Source organism: Cygnus olor, chromosome 18 (assembly GCF_009769625.2).
Source record: "Cygnus olor isolate bCygOlo1 chromosome 18, bCygOlo1.pri.v2, whole genome shotgun sequence".
Taxonomy (NCBI): Eukaryota; Metazoa; Chordata; class Aves; order Anseriformes; family Anatidae; genus Cygnus; species Cygnus olor.
Window position 1 is genome coordinate 9,149,096 of NC_049186.1, and position 12,458 is coordinate 9,161,553.

Sequence of the window (12,458 nt, forward strand, 5' to 3'; positions counted from 1 at the left end):
TTGTTGTGTGTGGTCTGAGTGGCAACATACCAGCTTTCTAACAAGAGTTAAAGCTGCAGATGTGAAATTTAATATTACTGCAGTATATTCAGCTAGCGGCGTGGAGGGGGCAAACTTTGGTTGCTAGCATAGCAAAAGCTTGCAGCTAGCAGCCCAGCCCAACAGCAGAGCAATGGAAATTTCCATACATGCTTAATCACGATTTTGTACCAGTGCCAGAAGGTGGAGCTTAAAGAGGAGATACCGCTCTGTGCTGGCTGCAATGAAAAAATTCATGCATGTTAAATCTCCAGGAGCTGGGATTATCTCAACATCCGCTCTTTAACATACACCCAAGTCCCAAATGGCAGAGAAGGAAGAGACTGAGAATTGAAAAAGACAAGGCGTTAGGAGGCCAGTGGGGCAGCTGGCTGAGCTGCCAATCCTGGGAGAAAGGAATGCCCTGTTAAAGCCTGCTATCCTGACCCAGTGCAGAAAATCCTGCTAGATATAACTTCATTTCTCATGCAAGCCCACCACAATGCAGCCCTAGTTCCAAGTTTATTCAGTATTTCATTTTATGTGCAAATATTAAGGGGAGAGATTTCCTTACAGCACGGCACTTCCTTGCGGGCAGGTTTCCCCTACCCCATGTCCCTTTTTTAACACCAGAAGATATAAAACTAGAGGCCTGTTTTTCACAGGATAGCGATATCCTTATCGGATAGAAAAATCTCAGAAATGGTTTTAGATGTGGCTCAGTCCAGTAAGATAGTCAGAACTTGGAAATATTTCATCCATGTCTGATTCCAAGTCCACCAGGAATCTACCAATCTTTAAAAAAAAAACAGTATCAGAAATATTACTAGGTGGCATCTCTCCCACTTTTCAACCACTGTTACTTCTAAACATAACTGTTTCATTTTAACACATTCAGTGCTATCCCCCTTCTGAAGGGGAAAGGAGCCTATTTTTTTTCCTTCCACCATAGTTGATTTAGCTTTGCAAAGTTAATTAAGATTCTTTCTACATTACTAACTATAGCTTTAGGTTTACTGTAGTATTATGGGACTTGTATTATGGAAGCTCTCATAGCAACAACAAATGATCACAGAAAGTACTATCAAGTAATGAAATTCCACGAAGAAACATTTAAGAAAATGGATTATGGATTAGAGTGTAGTTAAGAATAGCACAAGCTTAGCCTCAGAGGAAAGTCATCAAGAGCAAAGCACAGTCAACAGAAAATGGAAGTTCAAGAGACTTGAAGTCAGGGACTTGGATTCACAGTAACCCAGATAGAATCTTGCCCTGATTTTTACAGGCAGATTCAATCTTAATGCATTAAGTGGTAGTTAAGCATTAAGTTTAAAACTAATCAGTTACCAGTAAGTAGGAAGAGGGAACTGAAGATCAGTATTAAGTGGAAGTTTAAGCTACTGTACATGAAAGCATTAAGCACTTTAAACTAGGATCAAGGCTTTTTTGCTTGTTGCCAGATAGGCTCCTAATCAAGGAAATGCTTTAGAAGGGTTGCCCACTGAGCATGGGCAGTGCATTGAGATGAGTCATTAGCTGCATGTACAAATATTGATAAAGATTCATCATCTTCACTGACGACCAGCCCATTTCCCTCCCCACACTTTATTAAAGAAATCACTACTCAATACCAGTTTAAGTATAACTTGAAATTTTAATGCTAGGATCTTCCCATTTCTCTGAAGCTCATAGTAAGCCCGCATGCTAACTCACAAGGCTTGACAGCTGTAGACACATTACACTCAAGCCTAGTCTGCACATATGCAACAGTTACAGTGCTGCAAAAAAGCTTCCTACACTTGTAGCAGAAGCTCATTAGCAACACCACTTCAGCAGAGTTTTGGTTAGCAAGACTCCTAGCTATACCATTACTCCAATGGATCTTTTCCAAAAACTGGCCCTATGCTAATGAGACAAGGAAGAGTACTGTTTCTGACTTATTTAGAAGCCAGCTTTAAACTTCTTCCCCATCAAATAGAGCCTGCCATGCTAAGCAATCTAGCCCAATCAAGGCAAGGCTGGTTTTTATATAAGCTTAAATGTTTAATCAGACACAGTTGAGAAACCTTTCTAGAATTTAATATAAAAACATTTGACATTCCATTAATGTAAAGTTGTGCACATGTTGAGAAAATTGCCATCTGAAAGAAAACTCGGTCTTCAAATATCTTTATTGGAAGGCCATGCACTGCCTTCTGTTACTGTATTTCAAATCACTGTACATTTACTTTGAAAACACTGTCTGCATTTTCTAGTACAAAAAACTAAAAATTGTTTCAGGAATGTAGAGAAATATTCAACTTAAATAGCGAAAAAGTGCACCATAATTACTGCTGCACTGCAGTCATTTCTGCGTTTCCCATTTCTTAAATAACTATCCTGTTCTGATAACACACAATATAAAGAGCAATTATGAAAAAAACTGAGACATTTAAATATACTAAGTTATTGAGAATAACTTGCTGGCATTGGGTAACCTATCATAGGAGCAGCACCAGTGGCAGGATATGCATACTGCTGTTGGTTCATGCCATTGTGCATATTTGCAATGTTACTTCCATACTGCTGGTCATAGCCATTCTGGTAAGCTCCCGCAGGGTTACCAGCCCTGAAGCCAGCTTGCATGCCTGCAGCTGCAAAACCATTTCCAAAAGGAGTTCCATTACTGAAACTTTGGGCAGTGTAGGCCCCATTTTGAGCTTTTGCTCCAAAGTCTCTCTTTCCTAGTGCACCATAGGTTCTCTCAAAATTCTCCCTCTCTCTAAAACTACTAAATCCACCCCTTTTGCCCGCAGAATATCTGTCACGTCGGTCGCCTCGGGAACGACCTATTAAAGAGACAAGACATAGTTATATATGCATATATACACACATACGATAGAAACTACATTTCATGTACCACCCAATGAGTTCAGCTAGTAACGATCTTTTACTTTCTGCCCCAGCAAGGCAAGTCTACTAGAAAGCTTTCCAGTTACCAACTGGACACCAGCTAGGCGCATTGTATTATATGAAGACACATTAGATTCCTTTCTCTAACCATTGTGGAATCCATACACTCTGCGCCTGTAACATGAGCAGCAGCATGAAGGAAAAAGCACGAGAAAAAAAGCTCACTAAAAGATGTTCCACAGCACATGGAATACCATGGGGGCAGGCAGTTTTGTTGTTGCTAGTCAGGACACCATAACTGCCAAATAAGCTAAGCTACCTTCCATATCCATTTTTGGGGAGGCTGGAAGCATAAATTGAGCTTCCAGTTTGTTCTGGGAAGGAAGCTATGCCCATGGCTAACAGCAGCACTTACCTGAACCTCTGTCTTCAATCAACTGAAGCAATTTGGGGTTGATGGCTTGATTAGCCTCCCGAAGCACAGAGATGAGGTCATTTACTTGCTTAATATTGTTAGGAGTAAAGAATGTGTATGCTGTGCCTGTTTTGGTACTGCGGGCAGTTCGTCCAATTCGGTGGATATAGTCCTCTGAGGAGTTAGGGTAGTCATAATTGATGACAAATTTCACATCTTCCACATCTGTAAAGCGTTGCAGTGTGGCAAAAAGCGAGGTACAAAGTTTTGCACACCACAACAGCCAAATCGAAGATAAACGTTAGACAATAGCACTTTAAATGAAATAATGGCTGCAAAGAACAGTGTTAGAGTTATCCATTTCTGCATGAATATTGTGGAAGAGAAAGTTATGCACACTCCGTCTGTTCCCGTCTTATCACCCACCCTGTGATCCAAAACCTTACCATAAAGGAGTATGCATTTGCTTGTCATTCCCAACTCAAGAGTCCCCTTTACAAATCATCAAGTGACATCTGAATGCTTCTTGCAGTAGGGCCACTAAAGCTCACAGCAGCCTCTTCATGTGCTCATTTGAGGACCTTAGAGTAAAAACATACAAGGTCCTTCACATACACACTCATCAGAAGCTCAAAAAAAAAAGGGCCACACTGCTCGTCTTGCCAAGACCTTTGAACTGCAGCTGCAAGAAAAACATACCTGTCCCCCAAAAGTCACCAAGTTGTTTTTATGCACTGTGTCTCGTCTAGGCAAGCGCTTCCAAGAAGCCAGGGTTCACTTGAGAATGTGTCTCTCTCTCTGGCAGGTCTCGACATGACGACTACATATAGGTGGAGGAACTTCGACTTTCAAAGGCATTTAGAAAAGCCATTGCTTTCCTGCCCCACTTGCTAAAGTGAGAGGTGGACTTTTTCTCAGATTTCATGTGCCAGTACTCACCAATTTGTACAAGGCTTAGTGCATTTTAAAGCTGCTCTCTCCATTTCATGGTTGAAAAAAAATTTCATTGAACATTGTAATTATTTTCTTCGACATTTCAGCAAACTCACTGAAATTCAAAGACCCACAGATCACAGCAGACAGTATGCACAAAACTAACAGTACTGCACCATGGCAAATCATGCAAAGCATGGAGAGAAGAGAAATACCAGGGCAAAGTGAACTGTGAATGAGACTGCTTATTTCATGAGAGAACAGTTTATGGGGTAGTAGTTTAAAGGATGATCTTTGCCTTTTGAAGATTACTGGCACACAATGCTCTCAGCTTTCACCTCTCTATTTGACTGGAAGCAGCCAGCCGATCATTTCCACTAGTCCTCCATCCCCCTCGAGTCCTCCGATTGTCATGCCTAGGCCTTGCCACAAAGACTGCACCTTTATGTGAAGAAAACTTAGAAAAATGCAGAGGTTAAAGAAAGCAATAGACTTTCTTTAAATAACTTTGGGCAACTGGCATTACGAGTTTTACTAACCTAGACCTCTGGATGCAACATCTGTAGCAATCAGGATTGGTGCTTTTCCATGTTTGAACTCTGTAACAAAAGCAACTCATCAGTTTCTTCATGTATCAAGCAACTGATAAAAGACTTACCAAAATTGCTTAAGTACTTACCATTTAGAACCCAGTCTCGTTCCTGCTGACTTTTATCACCATGAATACCCATTGCTGGCCACCTGAAAATACAGAAGTTCATCAGCTTCAAAACATTCTTTGAGTACTTCCATTAGATTAGTCAGTTACCAGCAAATTCTAAACAGCTACTAGATTTAACATCTCAGCTGACACTTAGTGCAGTGTCAGTTTTGACACCATAGTTTTAAGTGGTCACTCATGAAGTATCAAGAGCACGTTCAGCCTACTGGGATGGCTCACTGAATTTCAAGCTACTATTTAGACTTACCCATCTCTCCTCATTTTTCTGGTAAGATCATCGCACCGTCTTTTGGTTTCCACAAAAACTATTGTTTTGTTTTCCTTCTCACTCATGATTTCTTCCATCAGACGAATAAGCCTGTCATGAAGAGATGGTAGTTAGAGCTTTCATTACTTACACTATACAATCATCACTTCGCTGTCAGCTTTGCCAGCCTCATTTTCAACACTGAGTTTTCTTAGGGGTATCAGACTGTTGTCAAAAAAATCCACTGAGACAAGTTCACCTCAGTTGATATGCAAGCTAAAATTAACCATTTTAATAAAAAACCTACTGAATGTTCAGCCACCACCGACTACTTACTTGTCATCTTTCTCTACATCATGGCACACATCAACAATCTGAAGAATGTTGTGGTTTGCACTCAGTTCCAATGCACCGATGTTGATGTGTACATATTCTTTTAAGAAGTCTTCAGCCAGCTGCCTTACTTCCTTTGGCCATGTGGCACTCCACATCAGAGTTTGCCTGTCAGGCTAGAGAAAGAGACTGTATCAGTACAAAATTAACACAGTTCAGTGAAATGCCCAATCAAGACTATCCAGACAAATTAACTGTGATATCCTTGTTTTAATTAACAGTGGCATTTTTTTCTGGAATACCAGGTACCACTTATACTCACTCTTATCTGATCCACAATTTTTCTGATCTGAGGTTCAAATCCCATGTCAAGCATCCGGTCAGCTTCATCAAGAACAAGGTAAGTACACCTCCTGAGATTGGTCTTTCCGGCTTCTAAGAAGTCTATAAGTCTTCCAGGTGTTGCAATGCAAATTTCCACACCTAAAAAACAAACAGTAAGTCGGCTGAAATAATTTTCACAGTGAAAGTTCCACAGTTTTCACAAGATGCATCAAAACTTATCCATACCTCTTTCTAAGTCACGAATTTGTGGTCCCTTTGGAGCACCTCCATAAATACATGTAGACTTCAAGCGGCATGCTCTGCTGTATTCAGCGGCTACTTGCTGCACTTGTTGAGCCAGTTCACGAGTTGGTGCCAGCACAAGACACTGGAAGTAAGATGCCCAGCTTTTAGTTCCATATTTACTTGAAGTTTCTAGTCTTATGCAAGCTTTAAATCAGGTCATTATATAGCACTTTATTGCCGGAATGACTAGAGTTGAATAGCCCAAACAAGCAAAAATAAGTTAAGTAGAATCACAATTACCAAAACAACCACACATCTTAGGTGGGAAGATACCCAAAACTCACAAGCTTCCAGTGAAAAGCAATTTCCAAAGTGGGACATCTAGCCCTGTCCTATACAGCTTTACAGAATCAAATTAAAGCTTATGGAATGTTCCTGGGAGGGCACCAAAACGTGGAACCCTTTTATTCAGAGAAACACTAGTGAAGCCATGCACTTTCATGAGCATGGATAATTGGACTGCAAAAAATTCAACTTTTCTAGCAATTACGTTCCTCTTTCATTTAGAAATACTCACAATAGGTCCATCTCCTCGCTCTAGGAATGGCTGATGATTTATATGCACAATAGCAGGCAACAAGTACTGTTTGAAAGAAAAGAAAATGTCCATTACAGTCTCTTCCCAGGATTGCTCAAGCCTGTTGTACACCAGGCTGTACTACTTCCACTGCTGAAACCTAGCAATACTCCACACTAGTGGAAACTTACAGACAGCGTTTTCCCTGATCCAGTCTGTGCAACTCCAACCATATCCAATCCACTCAAGGCAACAGGCCATCCTTGTGCTTGGATAGCAGTTGGTTCAGTGAAGTTCTGCCTCTGAATCACTTCCATAACATTTGCTTCAAGAGAAAATTAAAATTTATTAACTCACACTTTGTTAATCAAGCATGGAAAAAAACAAACAGTATGGCTTTCTTCACTTACCAGGAAAGTTGGCTTCATAGAAGTTTATTATTGGTTTTGGACAGTTATGGCCCCTAACTGTGACTTCTTTGCTTGACCTGTACTGCTCAACCTCTTGCTGCAAAAGAAAAATCCCATTACTGGAAATAAGCTTTGATACCAAAGTTACTTAAGTTTACACACACCCCCAAAGCCTACTAGGCCCCATGACCCTCAGCATGTTTGTACTTATTTGTTTACTTCTGCGTGAGTTGGATAGAGTACATACCACAGTACGTCTAACTACATCAGGATGTTCTTGATAGAAGTTCTTTTCAAATTTGGGCAGTTCATCTAAATTCCATTTCTTTTTGGTAAGTTTTTCCCCAGGGTTTCCAAATTTCTTCCCAGAAAGAGGTCCACCTCTACTTCCTCCAAACCGAGGTGCTCCAAACCTAGAAAAGAACATAACATAATATAAAAACCGAAAGAAACTCACTGGTCCTCTTCTTCCTCCTCCACAACTTCACTGTTATCTTTGTGATCTGCCCTGTGACTTTACAATTCAGATTTATCAACCTCATCTACACGATACTAAAACTTCCAAAACTTACTAAAGTTGTGGATGCCATAATCTGCTTAACTTTCTAGTCAAAAAGCTACAGTAACACGTTACCCTGCAGTCTTCTGTAAGATGAAGCTACAAGGCCTACTTGCAATTTGCAAAATAAGAACATTAACACATCTGTATTACTCCATGATCAAAAAAGTTTCCTACCCAAGTAACACTCCTATTGTATCTGCCTGCAGAAAGTGGGCAGGGTCTGTTACAAAACCTCAGAACAACTTTCCCATAAGCATTTTTTCCATGTATTTTAAAGGACAGACTTCTCTCTGTAAGCAAACTTTATGAGACCACACATTTTCTGTTTACATTTTAGGTCAGGTCCCTCTGTTCTGAAAAGGCTCATCTCGAAAGCCTGCTCTGGCATCCCTGAGGCGCAGCTCGATGCGAAGCAAAGCCACATGTTGAGGAGCGCTAAACCGGATCCAAGCACGGTGCTCCCTCCCCTGCCCCGATGGCTCCCCAATTTTTGCGAACTGGGAGCGATCCTTCCACACTACACAGCGCTCCCAGAGGGGACCGGGCTGAGTGGCCGCTGCTTCCTGCCAGCGCTGTTTCCTTTGTCTCTCATTTCTGTCTACGCCACATTTTCCAGCCGCTGCCATTTTAGAGTCGGAGCTGGGCGGGGGGAGGAGGAGGAGGAACAAAGGCAGCAGCAGCAGCCGGCATTTTGATTTCCCCTCAGTCACCGCATGGCGGGGCCGGCCATTAACATCCGCTTACACAACACAAAGCGGGAGCCGGCCGGCTTCTGCCAGCGGCCGCCAGAACCGCCGTCCCCCGCGAGGGGAGGCAGGGAGGAAGCAGGAACCGCCCTACCCTCTGCTCCCCGAGCCCCCGCCGTCGGCGGAGAGCCCGGCCAACCCACTGACCCACAAACCTCGGCCGGCCCCCCCGAGGGGGGGGGGGGGGGGGGAGGGGGCGCTTGCGGGACGGAGCCCTGCGGGTCCCGCCCGTGCTGGGGCACGTCCCCCACAGTGCGCCCCCCTCCCCGGTACGCGGCCGGGGCTGCGCTAAGGCGCCCGGAGCGAGCCCCGCGGCCAGCCTCGCACGGAGCCCGCCCCCAGCGGCGCTCGGGGACTCCCAGGGCCGCTCCCCCTCCCCCGGCTGCCCGCTGCGAAGCTCCAGAAACTTCGAGGCGGAGAAAGCTGAGGGGAAAAGGGCTACGGGGCCCAGCCCCCGGGACTCGCCGCCATTTTAGGCGGCTTCGCAGCCAACCCCCGCGGTCGGGCTCAAGAGTCCGGACGCTGGCGGCGGCTAGCGCCGGCCGGGCCCCCGGACTCACCCTCTGTCCCTGTCGCTGGAATACCCGGGCATGGCGATGGTGGCGGTGGGCGAGGCGGTCCCGGTGACTACAGAGGGCGGCCGAGGGGCACGGCAGGATCCCTTGCCGTCGTCGGGGGCCACTGACTGTGGGGCGCCTCGCCGCCCGGATGCCGGTTATATAGCGGCCGCCGCAAAGGCTGCCGGGAACCGGCGCGTGACGCAGGCGCAGAACCCGCCCCTCCTGTTATGTAAGCGGCCCCGGCCGGCCGCAGTCCCCGCCCCCTCCCCTGTGGGCGTGGCCGCGGCCCTGCCGACTGACCGGCTTCGGCGCGGCCGGCCGGAAGTTCCACTCCCCTTGGGGGCGTGGCCAGCGCTGCCGTCACCGCCCGGAGAAGGGCGCGAGCGGCTGCGCGTGCGCAGAGCCGCTGGGGGCGGCCTGAGGGGGCAGGGGAGCTGACGGGAAGCGCTCCGCGAGCGGCCTGTTCGGGTACACGCGGGGCGCCTGCGTAAGTTATAAACACACGCCATTGGAAACAGTAACTCTGTTCTGATCTCCCGATCCCACAGTAAAGCGGTTCAAAGGTCACGAGGAGCGTGGCAACTGATACGCTGAAGGACGAGGCTGTTTAGCACAGGGGTAACAAACAAAATAGCTGAGGTGGCTGCGGTGCTGCTGACCTGCCCTGCTTGGCTAGGGACTTAGCTTGAGTGTCTTTGCCACCTGCGGCTTCGAGCACAAAAGGTGTAGCTCGAACCCAAACCAGAAGCAGCCATGTTGCCCACACCTGTTCCCAGCAGTGGCCAAGACAAACAAACACAACACAAGGTCGGAAATGCTGTAACAGCACCCCCGGGTGTAATCCTCCCACCTTCTCGCAATCCATGCCTTACGGCTCTTCTGAGACAAAAATCGCTAACAGTTATTTACGTTTCCTCCCATTTTTGTTCTGCTCTTGTTCAGCTTCTAACATACCATGATGACGTGCTTCACAGTTTAATTGTACGCTACCTGAAAAACATTTCCTTTCATTTTCGATATGTTGCCAGATAAGAACAAGGGGACACAAAACAAAGTTATTAAACAGTGAATAATCATTTTCTATTTAATTATTTATACCATTTCTGTACAATAATATCTTCTAAGTCACCTCATTTATAAGCCAAAATTGCAGTCTAATTTTTTTATCCTTTAAAAGCAATTCCACACTTCTGATAAACCTTGCCACTTCAGTGACAAGAAGTGCACACAGTATTCAAGATCTGGGCCTCCATACAGATTTGCATAGGAAGGCATAATGATGTTTTCGATCTAGCATGTATTATTTTCTAATGATTGTGGGTTTTTTATTATTTTATTGTTGTTTTTTTTTTAAGAACAGTACTAGGTATTTCCACAATCTCTTCCTCAAAAGTAACCCAGTGAACAGTAACAGCTGTTCCTTCTTCACGTATACTACTTTTTATCCACACCTCACCTGGCATATTTTCACTTGGTCAGTAACACGAAAGCTTTCAGACACTCCTCAGCCAGCTTCAACTGTTGATACATTGGGTAGTGTATTTAAAACATAAGGCCCTTATTAAACATCATCTTTCTACATCACTTCTAAATGTATTGAACTTTGTTATGAAAATTGTCTATTTATTCATACAGTTTCTGCCTTTTAACTACAGATCAACAAAGAGATTTAATTACATTTTTTTAAATCTCATCAGTTTATCTTTTTCCTTAAAAGACCTTGAACAAAGCATTTGTAAAGCTTTTTGGATATTCACGTATGTTACATATACAATCAGCTATAATAACTAGGTTCTGCCCTATATACCTAGTTATTGACTTTTGCAAAAAAAAAAAAAAAAAGGTGATTTGTGAGACAAATGCTTTTGAGAAAGCTGGGTTTGCTTTTTCCCAGTTTAATACTGTGGTTTATCTCCACAGGCAGGTAATTAGCGTCTAGAAATTGTGTTTACTGCATTTTCAGCTTCCTTGGTATAGGGAGCATACATTTTAGCCTGAAGTTCACTACAGATTCCCCAGAATTAAACTTAAGCCAGTTATTTCTTTCCATTCCCGATTCTGAGATGAACTTAAGCAACCAGTCACATGCTATTGCTAGCAGATCAGCAATTTGGAGGAATACTACCTGATCAATCTTTTTTTTTTTTTTTTTTTTATTAATTCAGTAGCACTTCGATTTGAATAGATTCCATAATATTGTCCCCTGTATATTTCTGATAGGGGATCCTCCTCCATTTCTTTCCAATATGAGTTAGTGATGTAAAGAAGCAAGCTATGGATTTATCTCCCAAAATATTCCTTTTAACTCACACTCTTTACCTACTGATCGTACAGACTTCTTCATTCTAATGAGTCTGAAAAAAGTCTTTGTACAGGCTGTGAAAATTAATAGCAAATTATCAGATCTTCTCTATTAAATTTAGCTTAACATCTTATTTTGATTTTTTTGTTTGTATATATACAGCTGTTGTTACTGCACTCTTTAACCTTGCTAAGTTTCTGAAGAATTGAAAAAAATAAAAAGCTCAGAGCCTCTGATCACTTCCGCCTTGCCTGCATGCATTTTAGCCTGCACGTAACTCCTTTTAATTTCCTCTTTGAAAAGAAACTTCCTCATTTCTGTTCCACCCCTTCAAGTTAAACATCTTTGTTGATTCTTCTGTTCTTACTTTGAGCAAACATACGCAAAGGAAATCAAAAGAACTTTACAAAGCCATGTATGTATCCAACAGAAATCTATGCTTTAGAATTAATTTCAAAAGTACTGATGTGCATTTGCTTCTATGTGCAGAAGCTTTTTTGTTTTTATTAAAGTGATACGTGCATTTAATTATATATCTACAAATTACATCCTCAGACTATTGCAGCTGTCATTTTCACTGTTTACTTGCTGCCAGTCGTTTATTTCTACTGTCGTAATTAGGTTCCCAGCTGCTTCTGTCGTGCTCAGGGAGCTGAAGGATAAAAGGCACCATTATTTCTAGTTTTGCATGACTTGATGCAACATGGAAGTTCCAGAATGCCTAAGCAATGCCCTATACCGCTGCTTAGTAAGGATAGTTATATACTTTCACCATTCAAAACCTCCAAAAACCTGTACTCTAGCACCTAACAGCACACTAAGCTCCTCTAGACAAAACCTTCTAGACTTTACTTTTAATACAGTTTTCACCTTCACTTATGAACGTCACTGTTACCCTGCACTTCCCAAGCAAGCCTACACGGCCTGCAGAATTACAACGAGTCTCCACCCGCACAATAACCCCATCAATGTACTACCACCATCACCGCCTACTCGCAAACAACCCCAGGCCAGGCCTGCGAGGTTAAGCACTGCAAGTTTCTAGGAAATCTCCCCTGCCCCACCTGACCAGCCAGAGCCTGCCCTCTCCCCGCTTTATTTTGAGAAAAAGAAAAACAAACAAACAAACAAACAAAAAAAAACAGGGAAAAAAAACGGTTTCAGTCCGGTGT

General features: G+C 43.4%; 1 protein-coding gene across 2 annotated transcripts; it reads right to left on the reverse strand.

The window, feature by feature from the left end:
* Nucleotides 1-2,171: 2,171 nt before the first annotated feature.
* Nucleotides 2,172-9,348, reverse strand: DDX5 (DEAD-box helicase 5). Of its 2 annotated transcripts, none has more exons than XM_040530882.1 (13): nt 8,985-9,348; nt 7,364-7,529; nt 7,117-7,213; nt 6,898-7,031; nt 6,707-6,772; nt 6,130-6,271; nt 5,882-6,042; nt 5,563-5,735; nt 5,227-5,337; nt 4,938-4,999; nt 4,798-4,857; nt 3,326-3,550; nt 2,172-2,846 (listed from the first exon to the last, which is right to left on the reverse strand). In XM_040530882.1, exons 1-13 carry the CDS (start codon nt 9,014-9,016, stop codon nt 2,464-2,466), a joined length of 1,812 nt encoding a protein of 603 aa, XP_040386816.1. In that variant the 5' UTR covers nt 9,017-9,348; the 3' UTR covers nt 2,172-2,463. The 2 variants fall into 2 exon arrangements, with proteins under 2 accessions (XP_040386816.1, XP_040386818.1); XM_040530884.1 differs by having other exon boundaries at nt 9,009-9,155.
* Nucleotides 9,349-12,458: the final 3,110 nt, after the last annotated feature.

What these genes read in the sequence shown, in the direction of transcription:
- DDX5 (XM_040530882.1), bottom strand. Translation starts at nt 9,016, where the DNA reads ATGCCCGGGTATTCCAGCGACAGGGACAGAGG. An exon ending in AATTCGTGACTTAGAAAGAG is followed by an intron (nt 6,043 to 6,129) that starts GTATGGATAAGT and finishes TTTGTTTTTTAG; the next exon opens with GTGTGGAAATTTGCATTGCA. An exon ending in GATTGAAGACAGAGGTTCAG is followed by an intron (nt 2,847 to 3,325) that starts GTAAGTGCTGCT and finishes TCTCTTTAATAG; the next exon opens with GTCGTTCCCGAGGCGACCGA.